Raw genomic sequence first — 22,283 nt, forward strand, 5'->3', positions numbered from 1 at the left:
AGGATTATAAAATGCCATCAGTTCAGTGCTATTTGTGGTAAGAGACTTTGAAGACTTTTTTTTATATATAACCTGGGAGTTCTGTTGCTTTGAACACTTAATTTTTGGCAAAAATCTCTCTACTGTGAAAACTCTTCTTCCTCAATCATGTGCATTTGCCTCTGGCTTATGCTTGTTGTTGTTATCATTGGGGTACTGATTTTAAACAAATCATTCAAAGAGCTATATTACATCTCACTTGTCTTGTATTTAACACTTCTCTAACACTTTTTGGGGTTCACAGATTTGTTTGTAAATGAATCACAAAGAGGCAGCCCAGAATGAAGAAAGCAAGCAGGTCTGTTGGCTCAGTGCCCAAAGTGCCCGGGATAAATAAAACTCAAACAATAGAAAAAATCAAACCAGAAAACGGCTCCTCAGTGTCTGCAGTAACAAAACTCTCAAAAACTGGAACATCAACATCCCTGCTGAAGGTAAGCTCTAATAGACTGCCTTGATTTTTTTGGACAATAAGGGATTTGGAAGGATAGCATTTTAGAATAAGTATACTGATGCAATGGAAAACTGGGATTCATAATCTCTAAATGACTGAAGAGAATTTCAGTAGTTACACAATGCAGGACATAATGAGAGATTACGAATGCTATGGTCACTAAGTATTGCTGCTTTTGATGTGTTTATATGTACTATGGTGGAAGGCAATGCACCTTATGGAACTTAACTTTCCTGACTTCTCTGTAAAAAGGGGAACTGAGCTGCCTTCCACTGGGCGTCATGAATTGCTGTCTCAAACGGAGTGCCATGTGTTGCTCTTGAATAAGTTTCTTTGACTGACTCGTGGAGTGGTAGTAGGATGTGATAAGCTCTGTGTAAAGATTAAAAATTCCAATTGAAATTTCTCAAGATGGATACTTCAGTGGGGAATTGAGAGGACTATATTTTAAGAGACTGCGTGTTTGGTATACTTAACATTGGTGACTGGTGTCAGATCCCTGCAGCCGCACTGTTCCTGTAGTTTTCTATGCTCTCTCCATTTTGTATCAGGAGTGGAGCTTCAGCCTAACTGGTGTGTGGTGGAGCCTAACTGGTGCTGCTCCTACTTTCCATCTTATTTATCTTGTAGGTTTTTCCTTACTCTCGGCTTAACAAGGCACCAGGCTTTGGAGTATATGTGCACATCACATGGCACCTTTTACGTCCCCTGGGCCCTTTTAAAATTGAGTGGTGTAGTCTCAGGGAACATCACTGGGAGCAAGCATGTGACTTACAGGAAGCCAAGTATAATCTTTCTTGCCTCTCAGATGGGTGGCAGACAGGAGAGACCCACGATCTGGGAGATCCATGTCCGGGGCTTCCAAAATAACCAGACAGGATTACCAAAATCAAAGGGTGTTCCTCTCCCCTACCAGCTAATAGAAATTAGGAAAGTCTTAGATAGTTACTACCCTGAATTTTGTGACGTTTGTTTTGGGATGTTGTTTTAACAATAAAATGAGCCTTGAATACAGGGACATGTGAAATGCCTTGTACTTGGGACTTTATTTTCTCTCCCCAGCTGGTGAATCTGCACATTCTTATGTTTAGAAATAGATTCCTGACAAAACATTGTTTGTACCTTGCATCCTGTTTAATACAAAACCATCTTGTGATACGTAGCCATTCTGAGTAGTGTCCAGTGTCATCGACAACTGTCCTCTTAAGAGCTGACTGGCATGTACTTCTGATTGTGGTATGTAGCTTACTCATCAAGAGCTTCCAGCTGTCATACCTCCAATCAAAACAAAGAAGAGAATGATCTATCTAGCTGTCTCTGAAAGGATTTGGCCTACTGTGTGTTTACAATTTTCTCTCTTTATCAGTAGCACTTCAGGCAACTCAGGTGTACAGTTTTAAAGAGTATTATGTCAATTACACGTATCTTAGGCAGAGCAAGAAATTCCCTTCTTAACTAGTGACTGAGCGTTGTTGCACCTTAAGGGTTTTAGCTAGGTTTTAGTGACATAGCTGAGTGACTCATTCTCATGCGGTTGTCATCATGCCAGCTGTGTGAAATAAAACTATGTACATCTTTCAACTGTTCCCATATGTAGGAGAAGTTGGAAGGTTGTAGTTTGTAGACTTAAGCGCTCTGGCAATTTATATGTCTGAGGGAGTTAAAATATCAATAAGCTACTGCCATTTTAAAAGGAACTTATCTATGTAATTTTATCATTTATGGTGTTGTCTATGAAGCCTCTGGCATGCTGGCATCTTCATGCAGAAAATGTCATCTAACCTTAAAATTTATTGGAGTCTGTTGTATTTTTTTTGTGAATTTTAATACATATTCCTAGACAAAAGTTGTTTAGCTGGAGTTACGATTGAGAACATATCCGTAATTCAGGTTAAAATTAGGGCTGTCAAGCAATTAAAAAAAGTAATCGTGTGATTAAAAAAATTAATTGCACTGTTAATGATAGAATACCATTTATTTAAATATTTTTGGATGTTGTCTACATTTTCAGATATATTGATTTCAATTACAACACAGAATACAAAGTGTACAGTGCTCACTATTTATTTTTTTTACAAATATTTGCACTGTAAAAAAACCAAAAAATAGAATTTTTCAATTCACCTAATACAAGTACTGTAGTGCAATCTCTTTATCATGAAAGTTGAATTTACAAATGTAGAATTAAGTAAAAATAAAAACTGAATTCAAAAATAAAACCTGCATTCAAAAACTGCATTCAAAAATTGCTCGGACAAAGAAGTTTGCTTACATTAGCAGGAGATAATGCTGCCCGCTTCTTGTTTACAATGTCACCAGAAAGCGAGAACAGGCGTTCTCATGGCACTGTTGTAGCCAGCGTTGCAAGATGTTTACGTACCAGATGCGCTAAAGATTCATATGTCCCTTCATGCTTCAACAACCATTCCAGGGGACATGCATCCATGCTGATGATGGGTTCTGCTTGATGATAATCCAAAGCAGTGCAGACCAACGCATGTTCATTTTCATTATCTGAGTCAGGTGCCACCAGCAGAAGGTTGATTTTCTTTTTTGGTGGTTCGGGTTCTGTAGTTTTCGCATCGGAGTGTTTCTCTTTTAAGACTTCTGAAAGCATGCTCCACACCTTTCCCCTCTCAGATTTTTGGAAGGCACTTCAGATTCTTCTGTCTTGGGTCGCGTGCTGTAGCTATCTTTAGAAATCTCATATTGGTACCTTCTTTGCGTTTTGTCAAATCTGCAGTGAAAGCGTTCTTAAAATGAACATGTGCTGAGTCATCAATTGAGATTGCTATAACATGAAATATATGGCAGAATGCAATTCTCCCCCAAGGAGTTCAGTCATAAATTTAATTATCGCATTATTTTTTAAATGAGTGTCGTCAGCATGGAAGCATGTCCTCTGGAATGGTGGCTGAAGCATGAAAGGGATACGAACGTTTAGCATATCTGGCATGTAAATTCCTTGCAATGCCTGCTACAAAAGTGCCATGTTCTCACTTTCTGGTGACGTTGTAAATAAGAAGACGGCTGCATTATTTCCTGTAAATGTAAACAAATTTGTTTGTCTTAGCGATTGGCTGAACAAGAAGTAGGACTGAGTGGACTTGTAGGCTCTGAAGTTTTACATTATTTTGTTTTTGAGTGCAGTTATATAACAACAACAAAAAATCCACATTTGTGTTTCACTTTCACAACAAAGATTACAGTACTTGTATGAGGTGAATTGAAAAATACTATTTTTGTTCATAATTTTTACAATGCAAATATTTATAATAAGTAATATACACTTTGCTTTCAATTACAACGCAGAATACAATATATATGAAAATGTAGAAAAACATCAAAAATATTTAATAAATTTCAATTGATATTCGGTTGTTTAATTATGTGATTAAAACTGTGATTAAAAACTGTGATGAGTTAACTGATTAATCGACAGCCCTAATTAAAATACCTAAATAGTGATGTAATTTTATATAGATCATTACATAAACACAGAACACTCAATTAAAGTTAAACTTAAAGAAATCCAAACAAGGTTTGGAAATGCACAGTTAAGGCACTCAAACACCAACCTGTAGTGACACCATGTAATTAATCATAAAATTATTATGGTTCATAATAATTTTTTTGGTTCCAGATCAGACTGAACTCGTTAAACTGATATTTAAGGACACACTTTTTCTTTTTTTTTTTTTTCTCCTCATGGTGTCACTGCAGGGCAGTGTTAAGTTTGTCTGGGAGACTTAACTGCATTTTGTCCTCAGGAGCCCTGCCTCATTCAGTGCAAAGAATGGATGGAACTCTGGGAATGAATCTCAGTTGTGTAGTTAATACAGTGGTTGTTGGCAGGACCCCCACCTGTTTTGTTGAAGAAGCAGGAAGATGTGCGATGGAGAGAGGACTGCAGGAAGAGAAAGTATGATCTCATGGTTTAGTCAGTTGAATGTCATCCCAGAAAACTGGATTATATCTCTGCCTCTGCCACAGTGTTTCTATATGATGCTGGGGAAGTCACTTAATTGAATTTTTTCACAGGTGGCTGCTAACTATTTTTCTCATTTTCTGAGTTCCCAAATTAAGACACCTGAAGTCCTATTTACAGAAATGCTGAGCACTCGCAACTGAAGTCAATAAGAGCTCTGCTCTGAATATGTAAAGTGCTATAAACTGATAAATTTTCTGGAAAATCAAGACATAGGGTTTGTTTACATGGAGGCATCCAAGAAAGTTAATCTGAATTAACTAATGGTGTGAATTTGAAGTGGTCAGTTAAACCACATTAAATCCCCATGTGAATACTTTTATTCAGAATTAAAGAAGTCTTTAATTCAGTTTAGCTTAATTCATGGTGAATCTTAAGAGCTAGGTTTTGGCAATTGCCGGTTGAAACTTCAACATATTGTAGTCATCCAGTCTTAAGAATTTCTGCCATGTAATCAAAGGTGGTAAGTGTTGCAAACAGAAGAAAGCCAAATCTCAGAGTAGCAAATTTATTTACACATTTTCTTTTCATTTTAAGTGTTATGATTATATAAAATCAATAACCTCCTGCCTCTTTATTTACAAAAAAAATGGTTTTAAGGGTTTTAAATTCAGTCAATCTAATTAATGACTTGGCATTTCTAGAGTTTGATTTATATTGAACAGTGAAAACCAACTCTTTGGGCTTGGGAAGGCACACATCCCAACAAACAGACCATCTTTTCAACCGGTAATGAAAAAGAGAGACTTTTTAAAGCTTCATTACTTACTTTCACTAATATTTCATTCTGTGAATAAAAAATGATACAGCAATTCAGTTCTCTGATCTGGGAGGGAGAGAGGATTCAAACTGTCTGTAACCTGGTCTATGCTAAACTTCAGTATAACTGCGTCGCTCAGGGGTGTGAAAAATCCATCCCCCTGAGTGACGTTGTTATACCAACCTTAACCCGCAGTGTAGACAGTGCTATGTCAGCGGGAGAGCTGCCTACTGCCTCTCACAGGGTTGGAGTTATTAAGCTGATGGGAGAGCTTTCTCCTGTCAGCTTAGAGTGTCTTCACCAGAAGCACTACAGTGGTGCAGCTGCACTGATTTTATTGTATTGTTTTTATTGTATTGCACTGTATTTACTGTATTGTAGACTTGCCCTGTATTTCAGTAGCGCAGAAAAATTTAAAGGATGGGGTTAGTTTTACAGCTGCTCAGAACTATACATGCACCTGCAGTGAAACTGATGATTTGCATTTATACTTTGGAATAGGATGCTTATATAGATGCACTGGTATCCAGGGTTCTTGCATTGAAATAGTCTTAAAAACTTTTTAAAAACTTGTTTCAAAGTGCTAGAATAGTAGATTATGCAGTGGTATAGAAGCTGTGTCAATCCCACAATACTAGAGAGACAAGGTGGGTTAGTTAATATCTTTTAGTGGACCAACTGCTGTTGGTGAGAGACACAAGAAATGATAAAAGACAAACACCATATCACCTGTGGGTGAACACTTTTCAGTAAAAAGAAAAGGAAGAGTTGTGGCACCTTAGAGACTAACAAATTTATTCGAGCATAAGCTTTCGTGAGCTACAGCTCACTTCATTGGATGCATCACGAAAGCTTATGCTCAAATAAATTTGTTAGTCTCTAAGGTGCCACAAGTCCTCCTTTTCTTTTTGCAGATATAGGCTAACACGGCGGCTACTCTGAAACTTTTCAGTAAGTGATCGCTCTATATCTAATCTGTTAGTCCTTATCCTCAAAGGAAACCTGCACAACAAAAGACGAGCGTGGGAGCTTAAATTCATAACTTTGCTAGCTACTAAAAATCATGGTCTTAATAAAGACGCTGAATTTATGGCTTATTACAGCAATCTGTAACTCACTAATTCCTGCCCCCCCTTTTTCCCCTATGACAACAGTGTGTTAACAGGCACTTCATGATCTCTTAGAATATGTGCTAACTACTTAAGATAAACTATCTGTTTAATCTTGTATTTAGTTGTGGCACTCTCAGGCTTGGTCTGCACTAGTTAGGTGCAAGTAAGGCAGCTTACCTCAACGTAATTATGTCAGTGTCTTCTCTGGAATGCTGCTTCCACCGAAGTAAGTGGCCGCCACACTGACGACATAACTCCACCTCCACAAGAGGCGTAGTGCTTATACTGGAGTAGATAAGGCAACACAGTGTCCATGTAGACACTGCATTACTTCAGCTGTTGGTTGTCATTCTTGTCAGTTTCATGGCTGCTATTGTGTCTCCTTCACATCCTTGTCAATTTCACAGGGCTGTGAATTTTGCTGCTGGTAGGATCCTTGCTGTGAAATTGAGCCCCCCAAAGCTGATGGCCTGGCACTGGGCTCACAGCTGGAGCCCTCACTCTGGCATGACCACCTGAGCTGTGAGCCTGGCGTGGGGCTCAATTTCACAGCCAGGAACCTACCAGCACAATTTCAGGGCTCCAGCTGTGAGCCGCGCACCCCCTCCCCCATGTTAGTTTTACCGCTGGTAGGCTCCATAAGCCTCCGCCAGGCTCACAGCTTGGGCTGGCACACCAGGGAGGGTGGGGGCTACAGCTGTGAGCTCTGCATGGCTGTTAGTGCCCCACACTTGGCTGTCAACTGGTGTAGGCACTCCTGGTGGGGACATGTGACACTGGCAGAAGGAGGGTAGTGTGGACGCCAACAGCTGATTGAATTACTGTGGTAGCTGTAGGTTGACCTAAATTAAGTCCACCTAATTTTGTTGAGTAGATAAGCCCTTAGTACCTTTCCCAGACATGAATAAGAGCTCTGTATAACTCAAAAGCTTGTCTCTCTCTCTCACCAACAGAAGCTGGTCCAATAAAAGATATTACCTGACCCACCTTGTGTGTCAGAGTAGTGGATTGACTAATAGTGGGTGTTATCTAAGCAATAATGTACTGAATGTGTTTTTTAGATCTTAAAATATATTGTGTTTAAAAATATTCACTTGTAATAACAGCAGCTTTGATTAGTCAACATTTCCGGTCCTGCACTTCATATCCAGTCATGTTAATATCGTTTTCCCTTTTCAGACAAAAAGTAGTGATGACCTTTTAGCGGGGATGGCTGGTGGTGGGGTGACTATGACCAATGGTGTGAAGGCAAAGAAGAGCACCTGCACATCTACAGCATCTTCAGCTTCAGGGACCACCATGAACAACCTGGAGAATAAACCCAAGACTATTACAGGTACAAGGAGATATTAGTCTCAAAGGGTTGTTTCCTTGGCTTTTTGTTGTTCCGTTATGAAACCATTGCAACTCTTCCATAGGCAGGGTACAAAGCATCTAACAAAGAGCTCAGCAAAGGCCAGGCCAAATAGAACACTCTGCCAATGACCCTACTCACCCAGTTTGTATTGATTAAAATATTCACCTGCAAATCCTTACATATACTATTTTTTTATATTGGTCATTTAGCTTTTTCTATAGTGGTATTCACTGGGACCAACAACTAGTGTAGACACATGCTGCTAGAAAAATCCCTACTTTGGTCATTAAAGGTTTTAGGTAAGGGATGAATATCTTCAATACAGGGTGTTAAGCTAATAATCTCTGCTCATGTACTTAAATAAGGAGAAATAATTTTGTAAAGCCTTCAGGCAGGTGTGACATTCCATAGTGTTTATCACAACACAATTAGTAGAAATATGTTTGTTGTCGGATTGGTAGTTTTGGGGCTCAGTAAAGTTAATAAAATTGTAAGTCACCTTGCAGTTAAGAAGTGATGCTGCTGCTCTCTGCTTCAGCATTTTTGAGTGAGAATGGTGAGAAATTGAATTTGATGGTGAGAATATTTAAATACACTGATTTTATTCTTGGATCAGAGTATACATGTTTATAAAAAGTACTCAAATGGGAACTGTGTTCCCACACCTAAAAGTGAAGATGTATCTATGATCTGTGAACTTAAAGAGAGAATATCAAGTATCTTACATATAATTACTCTTCATTTTTTTTATACAATTTATTAGAAACTTTGGGGGAGAATCTCTTTTCCTCTTGCAAACAATAGGTTTTTTAATCCTTGTTTTGAGGGGGGCTTAACATGTCTTCAGACACTGTAAAGAATATTTAAACCTTATTTGAGACTCTCATAAATAGATTGTACATATTTCATTTCAAAAGTGTGGTTTGGAATGTCAGCCCTTTTATAATCATAGCAACATATATAGTCATATGTAATTTCATACCTGTACTCACGTTGCTGATTTTTTAAATGAATTAAAATTACATTTTTAAAAACATACAGGTTCGACCTCCACAGCCAAGCGTAGCACTTCATCTGGAAATAAAGAATCTAGCTCTTCTAGGGAAAGAATACGCGATCGTTCCCGTCTGAACCAAAGCAAAAAACTGCCTTTGACAGGACAGGGGACTAATGATACCATTCTGGCAAAACGCTCCCGTAGTCGTACTAATCCAGAGTCTGATGTTCGGATGAGCAAGTCCAAATCGGACAATCAAATTAGTGACAAAGCTGCTTTGGAAGCTAAAGTGAAAGATCTTCTGACTTTAGCAAAAACTAAAGATGTGGAGATTTTACACTTGAGGAATGAACTCAGAGACATGCGTGCTCAGCTTGGCCTTAATGAAGATCAGCCTGAGGGTGATGAGAAGTCTGAGGAAAAAGAGGCCATTGTTGTTCACCAGCCAACTGATGTAGAGTCTACGTTATTGCAGTTACAAGAGCAAAACACTGCCATCCGAGAAGAACTCAACCAATTGAAGAATGAGAATCGAATGTTGAAGGACAGATTAAATGCATTGGGCTTTTCTTTGGAACAAAGGCTAGACAACTCTGAGAAACTCTTTGGCTACCAATCTTTGAGCCCAGAGATCACAACTGGTAATCACAGTGATGGTGGTGGCACTCTTACATCTTCAGTGGAAGGTTCTGCTCCTGGTTCAATGGAAGATTTGTTGAGTCAGGACGAAAACACCTTAATGGACAATCAACATAGTAACTCCATGGATAATTTAGACAGTGAGTGCAGTGAAGTTTATCAGCCACTTACATCAAGTGATGATGCCTTAGATGCTCCATCGTCTTCAGAGTCTGAAGGAGTACCAAGCATAGAAAGATCTAGGAAAGGAAGCAGTGGCAATGCAAGTGAAGTTTCTGTAGCTTGTCTGACAGAACGGATACACCAGATGGAAGAGAACCAGCATAGTACATCTGAGGAGCTTCAAGCAACGCTTCAGGAACTTGCAGATTTACAACAAATAACTCAAGAGCTGAACAGTGAGAATGAAAGACTTGGAGAAGAAAAAGTAATTCTTATGGAATCCTTGTGTCAGCAGAGTGACAAGTTAGAACACTTCAGCCGGCAGATTGAATATTTCCGCTCCCTTTTAGATGAACATCACATCTCATATGTTATTGATGAAGATATGAAAAGTGGGAGGTATATGGAGTTAGAGCAACGTTATATGGACCTTGCTGAGAATGCTCGTTTTGAACGAGAGCAACTGCTGGGTGTCCAGCAGCATCTGAGCAACACTTTGAAGATGGCAGAGCAAGATAACAAGGAGGCCCAAGAAATTATAGGGGCACTGAAAGAACGGAACCACCACATGGAACGAATTATTGAGTCAGAGCAGAAAAGTAAGGCAGCATTAGCAGCCACCTTAGAGGAGTACAAAGCCACAGTAGCCAGTGATCAGATTGAGATGAACCGGCTAAAAGCTCAGCTGGAGCATGAAAAGCAAAAAGTGGCTGAACTGTACTCTATACACAACTCTGGAGATAAATCAGATATACAAGATTTGCTGGAGAGTGTCAGGCTGGACAAGGAAAAAGCAGAGACTTTGGCCAGCAGTCTGCAGGAAGAGCTGGCTCTCACTCGCAATGATGCCAATCGATTGCAGGATGCCATTGCTAAGGTAGTGTTCAAACAATTATATTCTATATCTTATACGTATAAGCCTCCAACCCTCCCTCTACTGTTCATTACAGTTTTTCAATTTGTTCCTTGGAGTTATGTGACCAGTTATGAGCTTTACCAGAATGTGCCTATATTCAAGATTTTTCTACTGGATCTTATGTACAAAAAAAGTGTATCCTTTTATGAAGCTTTTTACATCTAAGCGCAGTTGTACTGGATTACGCATATAAATGACTCGTTTTTAAGGGAAAATATAGATGTGTAAAACCTTAGTTGGAATTAAGCAAATCATTGTTTTTAAATATTGCCATTGTGGGACACCCTTGAGCAGGTGTAAATAATTTATAGTTGATTTACCTTGGGGGTACCTCATGTGTTGTACTCTGATATTCTTTCTCAATAATTAGCATAAAATGATGAAAATATTAGCTCAGGGCTTAAACCTTGTTCTTGCAGTCAGGTTTGTGTGTGTGTGGGAGGGGGGACTAGTACTCATTTTTCTGGCTGCTTCTCATTTCAGCTTGTGATTCAGTACTATCCTGAAAGAAAAGGAGTACTTGTGGCACCTCAGAGACTAACCAATTTATTTGAGCATAAGCTTTCGTGAGCTACAGCTCACTTCATCGGATGCATACTGTGGAAAATACAGAAGATGTTTTTATACACACAAAGCATGAAAAAATGGGTGTTTATCACTACAAACGGTTGTCTCTCCCCCCACCCTACTCTCCTGCTGGTAATAACTTATCTAAAGTGATCACTCTCCTTACAATGTGTATGATAATCAAGGTGGGCCATTGGAGAGAACCTGGATTTGTGCTGGAAATGGCCCACCTTGATTATCATACACATTGTAAGGAGAGTGATCACTTTAGATAAGCTATTACCAGCAGGAGAGTAGGGTAGGGGGAGAGACAACCGTTTGTAGTGATAAACACCCATTTTTTCATGCTTTGTGTGTATAAAAACATCTTCTGTATTTTCCACAGTATGCATCCGATGAAGTGAGCTGTAGCTCACGAAAGCTTATGCTCAAATAAATTGGTTAGTCTCTAAGGTGCCACAAGTACTCTTTTTCTTTTTGCGAATACAGACGAACACGGCTGTTACTCTGAGTACTATTCTGTTACTGCTTCACTAGTCATGTGGTGGGATGCTTGGTAGATTCTGAAATAAATTCAGCTTGGAAATAAAAGCTTAACTGTGAAAGTGGTCCAAATTGATAGTTGCAGTGCAGCCAAAAGTTACATATCACACATCACACCTTGGTCCAGATATAGCAATTCCTAATGAATTTACATAAAGCTTCTCAGTTCACATAACACTTCTTGATATTAAATTTAGTTCTTATGAGATTTTAAAAAATATTTTAAGGATGATTGCTATGGCAGTGAAATGCAACCAGTTTTTATCTTAAGAGTTCATCTTTGTCCTGAATTCATTTTGGTCACTTAATGGTTGTTCTTCAGGTTGAAGATGAATACAGAGTCTTCCAAGAAGAAGCCAAGAAGCAAATTGATGATCTCAATATGACTCTAGAAAAGCTTCGGGCAGAGCTGGAGGAAAAAGAGACTGAAAGAAGTGACATGAAAGAAACCATCTTCGAGTTGGAAGATGAAGTAGAGCAACATCGAGCTGTGAAACTTCACGACAACCTCATCATATCTGACTTAGAGAGTAAGTGATACGAATTCCTCTTGTAGCGTATTTTAACTTGAAAACAGCTGAAACAGGATAGTAAAAGTATTTTAATTGTGGTTTGCACATGTTATTTGAAATCAGAATAAACCTTGCAGAAAGAAAGAACTCAGCTTGACTTTGGGCTTGCAGGACTAGTAGTTGGGGATGGGGCCGGACACATGTACATTGAGAAAATATGAACTGGCAATCGTGAGAATAAATATGAAGCCTCAGTGCCATTTTGAGTCACTTTTCAAGCAGAACTGCATGTAGTTATAGATTCAGATTGTGGCTTATTACCTGTGATTTGATTTAATTCTGTCTGGGAGAACCCAAGTTCTCTTATCTCTCCAGTACAGCAAAGATACATAAACTTCCAAAAGTTAAATAGATCTACATCTGAATAATTTGATTGTTTCTAGACCAAGAAAAGTCTCCCTGTTGAAGAAAATGTATTTTCAATGGAGAAATTGGACAGGGACCCTAAAGAATTTTGCATATACTGTTGTCTTCATGGTCACATCCATGTGTACTTGCTCAAACCGTGAAACTGAAAATGAATTTGGCAGCTCTGGTTGGGAAAACTCAAGCAGGTTGGGAAAACTTTCTATCCTGTTGTCTCTTAGCGTCCATTTCCTGAATAGCGTGGCTCAAGACTCACTCAAAGCATCCAGCAAAAATCATGCCTGCCAGTCTTGCCTAGTAGTTCAGTGGGGAGTGTCTGTCTGAAAATCTGAATATAGATTGTCATGGTTACAGAGCTAACAGCACCTTTGTCCCCCTTCCGGTCTTTCAGAGTGCATTGTCGCAAGTGTCAGGCTTCATGCCTTTTACATATCTTGGTATGGAAGTCTGCATTTGTCCCACTCTGAGCCCAAGCCCTGAGCTACAGTACCTTGTGGATTAACCATGCTTACCCAGCACATCTGACTGAGTTCAGAGACCTGCAGTTCTTCCCTTTGGGAGTCTGTGACCAGTAGTATACAGTGACAAAACATCCTTCTTAACATCAAAGTAATGTTTGCTTCAACAATAGGGACAAAGCCTTTAAAGAATAAGGATCTTAAAACAACATTCTACATACATGTCTGTCTTACCTAAAGACTTAGTTTCCTGAGTTTCAGAGTAGCAGCCGTGTTAGTCTGTATCCACAAAAAGAAAAGGAGTACTTGTGGCACCTTAGAGACTAACCTGAGTGTAACTTCAGTAGGCATAACATCTTTAGATGCCCTGGCAGGTGTCTTCATATCAGTTTACTTTCCCTGAACTGCCATAGTTTTTTATTCTTCTATGTTTTTGGGCTTTGGTCTTTCTAGATTAAATCAGTCCAGTAGGCTTAGCAGAAGATCACGCAGGAGTTCTCACAGCCAATGGCTCTGCTATTGTCACATAACATCCCTCAAATGTTTGCTTAGTGGTAGCTTATCTTGAGCCATTCTTTCTTTTCCTTCTTGATTTGTCTTCACAGTCCCCGATTAAGCAAAATCATATGGTAAACACTCCAATAATCCGGGTTAATATACAGTATCCACATAGGTTTCAGAGTAGCAGCCGTGTTAGTCTGTATTCGCAAAAAGAAAAGGAGTACTTGTGGCACCTTAGAGACCAACCAATTTATTTGAGCATAAGCTTTCGTGAGCTACAGCTCACTTCATCGGATGCATAAAGTGGAAAGTACAGTGAGGAGATTTTATATACACACGCACATCATGAAAAAATATACATTGTAAGGAGAGCGATCACTTAAGATGAGCTATTACCAGCAGGAGAGTGGGGTGGGGGGAGAGAAAACCTTTTGAAGTGATAATCAAGGTGGGCCATTTCCAGCACATTTCCAGGAGTTAAAAAGAACGTCTTATAATATTACTAAGCAGTTCCAATTTCGTCACACAGATCTGTCTCAAAAGGGCTGTGTGCAGTCATGAGGCTGCATACCTCAGTTCAGTCAGTTAGCAGACCTATATCTTGCTAGGCTCAAAGCTTCATGAGAAATTCCATGTCTTCTTTGATCTGTTATCTAGATACTAATCTGTTGTAGTTGAATTTTATGGATAGTAATCTGATGTAATAGCTTCAGGAAGCAACCTGTATTGTAAGTATAGGAAGGAAGGAGAATGACACCTTCAGGTAGCTGTAAAGTGTGATAACCAAATAATAGTATAATTAAAACTAACTTTTTGTTAATATTCTTCTAATAAATCAGTACCTTTAAAAACTCAACTCTTCATGGCTTCAAAACTAAAATTCTTGCAGTAGTTCTTTGGTGTCACTGCTTCCCATAGGAAGAAAAAAAAAAGGCAACATCTTGAAGAGAAGGAACAAATCTCTTTAGGGCTTGTGCTCAGAGCCCAGATCTAGAACCTAGAGATAAATGATGAGCAAAAATTTAACAGATGGTGGTATAAAAGTGACAGAAAAATGCATCACAACAGCATATTCTCTAATATTGATTGATTAACCAATTCCTTTGGCCTTGAATTAGTCTGAGATGCATGGCCAGATACATGGTGTCCATGTTAATGGCTTTTTAAATGTAGAGAATTCTTCATTACATGTTTCTGTATATAGCACCATTCAGAAAAAGCATGGTTCTCCATATTAAAACAACTAAACCATAGTAAAGAGTAATAGGAAAGAAAAGTCTTTGGTTTTGATTTAAAAAATAGGATAGAGTGACTGCTGTAGCTCTTTGAGGAGAGAATGTGCTGAGTGTCAAGCTAACTAAATGAAGGGAATGATGTGAGAAGCAATAAATAGTGACAGAATATTAATGAACAGTTGGAGAATTCATAGAAACAAGTCCATAAAAGTAGGAGGGTGTACTTCATAAATGAAATTAGTAATAAGACCTTGAAATGAATTCAGTTTAATGAGCAGCCTGAATAAATAATAGAGTGACATATGAGAAGCTCAAGTGCAGGAAGTTGGGTGTCATTGCTTTGAATAGCTTCTAGAGACTAGAAAGACGAAACTGGGAATATAGCAAGAAGTGTATTACAACAGTCTGGGCATGAAATTCAAACTTAATTGCATGAGGAATTTAATTGTAGATAATGTTCAACAGCTTGCAAAACTAAATGAGCTAATCAATATGAGCAGTAAAAGTCAAATCACTATTGAAAAGGATTCTTACTATAGGTTGTTGTGCACTAATACGTGTTTGAGAGGACCAAAGTTAGCACTAGGAGAAAGTGAAGACCGGGAAAATGCTCCATGCAATCATGTCTTTAAAAAACAAACTGTGTTTAATGATTGTGACATGACTTTTCCCTTCAACTTAAAAAAAAAAAAAATCCTATGTATAAGCATGTAAAAATTACTTTAAAGAATGTTAAGGTTCCCAGGTCATGCACTAAAAAGTTAACAAATTCCAGAATAAAGATTGCATGTGTATTTTTTACACCAGTGCAGCACATTTATACTAGGTACAGAAATTCCCAGTATAACTAAGCCTGTATTTTATAGAAACATTACACTAGATGGCGTTTTTGCTCTGGTTTTGGATACAGGCTTTGAAAAACCAAATGAACCGAACTGAAAGTCTTTTGGTAAAATAAGCATGCTAAATTGTCTAGTAGCCATTTGTTTTTAATGTTTAAAAAAAGGGAAAAAAAACCAACAACCCCTATCTCTATAAAACCCAGACAATAAATGTTGAATGAACACTTGAAACACACGCTCTTGGTGAATTTTGTCTTTATAACAGAGATTAGCTATTTAAATCAGCACATCAGTTGTCAGATTTTCTTCTTAAGATCAAGATGTTTGTATATACATTTAATGCAAGATATTTTGAAACACAGATGACCTCTAAAATCTCAGTGGAATTCAGTCATCTTAACCCTTGCCGATGGGTTATTTATACCACTTTTATTGTATGATACAAAAAATGATTCAATTCATTCAACGCAAGTGAGTTTTACTAATAGTAAAACTTAAGATTTTAACACAGGTGACTTTCTACTAAAATTTGTCACTGAAAGTGTTAATCTCTTCCAGTAAGACTGATCATATGGACTTAACACCTTTGTGTGACAATAACAGAAACTCAAACACAAAAAAGATAAGCAAAAAGCCCGTGCTTCGGTGTATTTTTGACCCAAACCGTTTTCCTACTCTAGAAAGCTGTATCATTTAAATCATTATTTTATTGTTATTATTTGTATTAATTTAGCATGTAGGAGTCCTGGTCTTGGCTCTAGAAACCCATTTACTCTTTCTGGATAGGCACCATCTTAGAATAAGACAAAAGAGAGCAGCTGGATACAGGCAGAGTACAAGGAAACAATGAGACAATTTTGGTGAGCATAATAGACAAGTGGTCTTTGAAAAGCATTGTTACAACTATTGTCAGGTTCACCAATATACCAACATAATTATTCTGGTGTAACTCTGCTAGTGTGGATGCAGTTATTACTGGTATAAAGATACTCTACTTTAAGGGAAATAGCTATTCCAGTAAAAGGCTCCTTTATACCAATATAATGGATGCACACTAGGCTTGTAGCTGTGTAAATATATTGGTAAAAAAAATTATATCAGTAACAGGCAGTTTTACCAGTACAACTTTCAAATATAGACCAGGCCTACATAGAACATCCACAATTCAAGAAAGCTGAAAAATTTCAGCCATGCTGTACTCCTCTGTCAGGATTTGTGTTGATTGTATATCTTCTCTTGAAACACTTAAGCCCTGCCTATACTACAGGCGGGAGGGAGATCGATCTAAGTTGCGCAACTTCAGCTACATGAATAATGTAGCTGAAGTCGATGTACTTAGATCTACTTACCGTGGGCTCCACACTATGCTATGTCGACTGGAGACACTCTCCTGTCGACTCACCTTGTGCTTCTCATTCAGGTGGAATACAGGAGTCGACGGGAGAGAGATCGGCTGTCGATTTAGCTAGTCTTCAGTAGACCCGCTAAATCGATTGCTGATGCATCGATCGCCGTGCTTCGAACCCCCAGTAAGGGTAGACAAGCCCTAAATCTAGAAGACTACGGTCAGGTCTACAGTACAGACTTCTGCTGGTATAGCTATATCACTCAGGAGCTTGAAGAGGTATGGTCGCCGGCTGACGTAGCCGTGCCAGCAGAAGGCCCTAGTAGAGATGCAGTTATACTGGCAAAACTACACTTTTATAATTTGTTTCCTTTGTGGAGGGTGTATTTGCTATATTGGTACTTGGCTGGTATAATCTGTGTCCACACTAGGAGCACTGTTCTAGTGTAATAATCTGGTGCTTCTATTGTAGGCATAGCATGCGTATCTTCAGAAACTGAGTGCCTGTGTGCAACTATAGATGAGTGATTTAAGTTTAACAACAAGCCTACACTAGAATCTCACAATTACGAACACCTCAGGAATTGAGGTTGTTTGTAACTCGGAAACGTTCATAAATTTGAACAAAACATTATGGTTGTTTTTTCAAAAGTTTACAACTGAACATTAACTTAATACAGCTTTGAAACTTTACCATGCAGAAGTAAAATGCTGCTTTCCCTTTATTTTTTAGTAGTTTCCGTGTAACACAGTACAGTATTTGCTTTTTGTTTTTGTTTTGGTCTGTGTTGCTGCGTGATTGTGTATTTCTGTTTCCAAGTGAGGTGTGTGGTTGACTGGTCAGTTCGTAACTCTGGTGTTCATAACTCTGAAGTTCTACTGTATTGTGTTACAGTAGCTACTGAGGGAAGTAATGTTTACTTGTGGGACAAGCATTTATCTTCAGTTGTTCATATTCATCTTTTGTTCTACAGTTTCTAGTGTTTCTCAAAGAGTGAGAGGAAGTAAATGCCACATGATTTATTTTGTGACAAACAACCCAGGCAATATGGCTAAGATTAGGGAAGTTTTGCAAGAAAATACATGACACATGACTGCACATATTTTAAAATTGTCAAAAGACTTGAAAAGAGTGAATATCATGACCTAAGAAGAAAAATGGAATGCTTTTGTAGATTGCCTATAAGATTTTGTTTTAGATTGGCCCAAGGGAATAAGAATCATTGACGCATACACAAGATATAGATGTGACGGATTCCTCCCCCGCGCCCCCTCAGGGTGCCACCTGGTGTACTGGGGTAACACTGAGCCCGCCTGTTCCACCAGCCTGGGCTCCCTTACACTGTCCTGCTGAGCCAGGCCCTCAGGTCTCCTCCAGCACACACACAGGTAGGGACACACCCAGGTGCAGAAAGACACAAACACTGAAATCAGCACTGCATGTGTAGGCTTCAGCTAGTGGAGTGTAAACCCAAAATTGTATCATCTTGGCCTGCACAGAGAACTGTACAGCGTACACTCATGAAATTCGCCCCCTCCCTCAATGTGGAGGAAGATATGTACAGCTCCTCCCCCCACCCTCTCCCGTTACGAACAAAAACAAGTTTATTAACTACAAAAGAGAGATTTTAAGCGACTATAAGGGTTAGCAAACAGATCAAAGCAGATTAGCTGTCAAATGAAACAAACATGCAAACTAAGCTTAAGATACTAAAGAAACTGGTTACAAGTAGTAATTTCTCACTGTAAATGTTATTTTAGACAGATTGCAGTGGTTCTTGAAGCAAGCAGCTCTTGCTTGCAGATTAAAACGCCAGGTATTTTTCACAGGCCAGACACCTTTCCAGCCTGGGCTCAGCTCTTCTCCTCACCTGCCCACTCCTGCCCCTCCCCTCTTTGTCTTTGTTTCTTAGACGTTTCCAGCAGTCATCCTGGGCAGGGACTCAGTGAAGAACGAACACTGTTTGTCACTCCCCTGCCTTAAATAGGTTTGACATATGACGGGAATCCTTTGTTTTCAAGTATCAGAGGGGTAGCTGTGTTAGTCTGTATCCACAAAAACAAAGATTTATTTGGGCATAAGCTTTCATGCATCTGAAGAAGTGAGGTTTTTTAACTCTCGAAAGCTTATGCCCAAATAAATCTGTTAGTCTTTAAGGTGCTGCCGGACTCCTCTTTGCTTTTGTTTTCCAGTGTGGTTCTCCCCCCTCCCACCAGTGGAAAAATACTGGTATTTTGTTATGGAGTCCAGTACCAGGTGGCTTGATCACATGATCATGCAGTGTTAAAGCATCCCTGGAAAGCTTGTCAGGAAGGTGGGAGATTAGCATCTTCAAAGACCTATTGTTCTCCCTAATGGTCCATTCATTGGCTTGTTCCCAGCTAGCTAGCCAGACAGACTGATTGCATTCTGTCTGGTGGGCATTCCCCAGGTGTAAACACTTCTGTAGTACAGATGTATAGTCAATATTGCTAACTTTAGGTACAAAATTATTAGGGCTGTCGATTAATCAAAGTTAACTCACACGATTAACTCAAAAAATTAATTGTGATTAAAAAATTAATCACAACTAATCACACTGTTAAACGAGAATACCAATTGAAATGTATTTTTGGATGTTTTTCTACATTTTCAAATATCTATTTCAGTTACAACACAGAATACAAAGTATACAGTGCTCACTTTATATTTTTTATTACAAATATTTGCACTGTAAAAAACAAAAATAGTATTTTTCATTTCACCTCATTACAAGTACTGTAGTGCAATCTCTTTATCATGAAAGTGCAACTTACAAATATAGGGTTTTTTTGTTACATAACTGCACTCCAAAACAAAACAATGTAAACCTTTAGAGCCTACAAGTCCACTCAGTCCTACTTCTTGTTCAGCCAGTCACTAAGAGAAACAAGTTTGTTTACATTTACGGGAGATAATGCTGCCCACTTCTTAATTACAGTGTCACCTGAAAGTGAGAACAGATGTTCACATGGCACTGTTATACCTGGCTTTGCCAGATGCACTAAAGATTGAAATGCCTCTTCATGCTTCAGCCGTCATTCCAGAGGACACGCTTCCATGCTGATACCGCTTGTCAAAAAAAAATGTGTTAATTAAATTTGTGACTGAACTCCTTGGGGAAGAATTGTATGTCTCCTGCTCTGTTTTACCTGCATTCTGCCATATATTTCATGTTATAGCAGTCTCGGATGATGACCCAGCATGTGTTGTTTGTTTTAAGAACACTTTCGACAAAATGCAAAGAAGATACCTGTGTGAAATTTCTAAAGATAACTACTGCACTCGACCCAAGATAGAAGAATCTGAAGTGCCTTCCAAAATCTGAGAGGGATGAGGTGTGGAGCATGCTTTCAGAAGTCTTAAAAGAGCAACACTCTGATGCGAAAACTACAGAACCCGAACAACAAAAAAGAAAATCAACCTTCTGCTGGTGGCATCTGACTCAGAAGATGAAAATGAACATGCATCGGTCTGCACTACCTTGGATCGTTATAGAGCAGAACCCATCATCAGCATGGACATGTCCTCTGGAGTGGTGGTTGAAGCATCAAGGGACATGCGAATCTTTAGTGCATCTGGCATTTAAATGTTGTGCAACACCGGCTACAATAATGCCATGCAAACACCTGTTCTCACTTTCAGGTGACATTGTGAACAAGAAGCGGGCAGCATTATCTCCTGCAAATGTAAACAAACTTGTTTGTCTGAGCAATTGGCTGAACAAAAAATAGGACTGAGTGAACTTGTAGGCTGTAAACTTTTACATTGTTTTATTTTTGAATGCATTTTTTATACATAATTCTACGTTTGTAAGTTCAACTTCCATGATAGAGATTGCGCTACAGAACTTGCATTACATGAATTGAAAATTGCTATTTTGTTTTTTACAGTGCAAATATTTGTAATCAAATAAATATAAAGTGAGCACTGTACACTTTGTATTCTGTTATAACAGTGCGATTAATTTTTTTATTTGCTTGACAGCCGTAATTATGACACAATCATATCCGAATATTACGATAAAATATATGGGAAACAGTGTTACAATACACTCCATTGTTTGTTAGAAGATGAGAAATATTGGTTTGAAGAAGCTCGTTGAGTAATTGATCCATATGTTAAAGCCAGTAAAATAGCCTTTGATTCTGAATTCATGTTGAAGCTGGTGAAGACTAAAAAAGCCAAATAAAAAAACCAGCCCTGATTTGAAATTGCAGTTAAAAGATGGCAAAATTGGTGTTGAGAAAGCATTAGCTGGCCATTATACCATGTCATTTTCCAGCATGTGTCAGTCATCACATACTAGTTTCCCCCTCGCAGCAGAGGAATCAGTACTTATTCTTCAATTTGCAGACGTTTATGTTGAATGTGGGGTTCTGTGATCAGTAATTCAGCTGCAAGCCTTGTTTCCATTATTTCAAAGTCTTGTTCTCCAATGAAACACTGAAAAATCTCAAGTAAATGTCCTGGGAGAAAACAAGGCTATGATTGTGACAGTAGCTGGTGTAGAATTTCTGTTTTCATCATGACAGGTTTCAGAGTAACAGCTGTGTTAGTCTGTATTCGCAAAAAGAAAAGGAGTACTTGTGGCACCTTAGAGACTAACCAATTTATTTGAGCATAAGCTTTCGTGAGCTACAGCTCACTTCATCAGATGCATGTGGCCTGGTGCATTCAAAACCTAGAAAACTGCATGGAAACAGATAAGACTTCAGAATTAGTTTCTTCAGCATCTTAATTCAGAAAGTCTTGAAAGTATCCTTGGTGGATCTGAATAGTTGGATTCAGTGGTAACTGAATTGTGATTGTTCACAGATTGTAATTTGTTTAAAATGATGTATTATGAAAGAATATGGATGTCTTAACACTAACGTTTTTAACAAATTTGAAATGTATTAATGTATTGAAATTAATCAGATTGGGTGTTAACATTAAAAAAACTTTGTTTTATAGTGACAGTTTTGGTGCCAATTTGGATTTATAAAAGGTTATAGATAAAAATACAATTAAGTATTTTTCAATATTCTTTATCTTTCACAGTTTTATAAAATTCAAGTGAAATACTCTAACACTGAAATAAGTCAATTTAAAACCCAGCATCTATAACCTAGTTCATTACAAATTGTAATCTAAAATTGCAATAGCACTTAATTTCCAGTTACATCATATCCTTGTACAACTGACTTAAATATTTATTTATTAAAGCAAGTAATTAAAAATAAAAATAACCATCTCACGTAGCAAAAAACACAGGCAACTCAGGAAGTTTGAGTGATAGAACTCTGGTTTCCCTGTTCTACCTCTGGAAGCTATAGCCGCTGCCTGCATTATCATGAGGTCGCTATACTGCAGTAGTCTCTTTTTTTGAGCTTGGCGGCAGCAGCAGCCTCACTCTCACAAACCCTGGA

General features: G+C 38.4%; 1 protein-coding gene across 8 annotated transcripts in view; it reads left to right on the plus strand.

Moving 5' to 3' along the window:
* SPECC1L (sperm antigen with calponin homology and coiled-coil domains 1 like) overlaps positions 1–22,283 on the plus strand; it is a 111,026-nt gene that overhangs the window by 20,028 nt on the left and 68,715 nt on the right. For all 8 annotated transcript variants that reach the window (XM_077834586.1, XM_077834585.1, XM_077834592.1 and 5 more), the window contains 4 exons: positions 284–473; positions 7,533–7,689; positions 8,752–10,385; positions 11,857–12,064. In XM_077834586.1, coding sequence (XP_077690712.1) covers positions 321–473; positions 7,533–7,689; positions 8,752–10,385; positions 11,857–12,064 — 2,152 coding nt within the window. In that variant the 5' untranslated portion in view covers positions 284–320. The remainder of the gene's footprint in view (positions 1–283; positions 474–7,532; positions 7,690–8,751; positions 10,386–11,856; positions 12,065–22,283) is intronic.

The sequence above is a fragment of the Eretmochelys imbricata genome, chromosome 15 (assembly GCF_965152235.1).
Source record: "Eretmochelys imbricata isolate rEreImb1 chromosome 15, rEreImb1.hap1, whole genome shotgun sequence".
In the NCBI taxonomy this organism is placed as follows: Eukaryota; Metazoa; Chordata; order Testudines; family Cheloniidae; genus Eretmochelys; species Eretmochelys imbricata.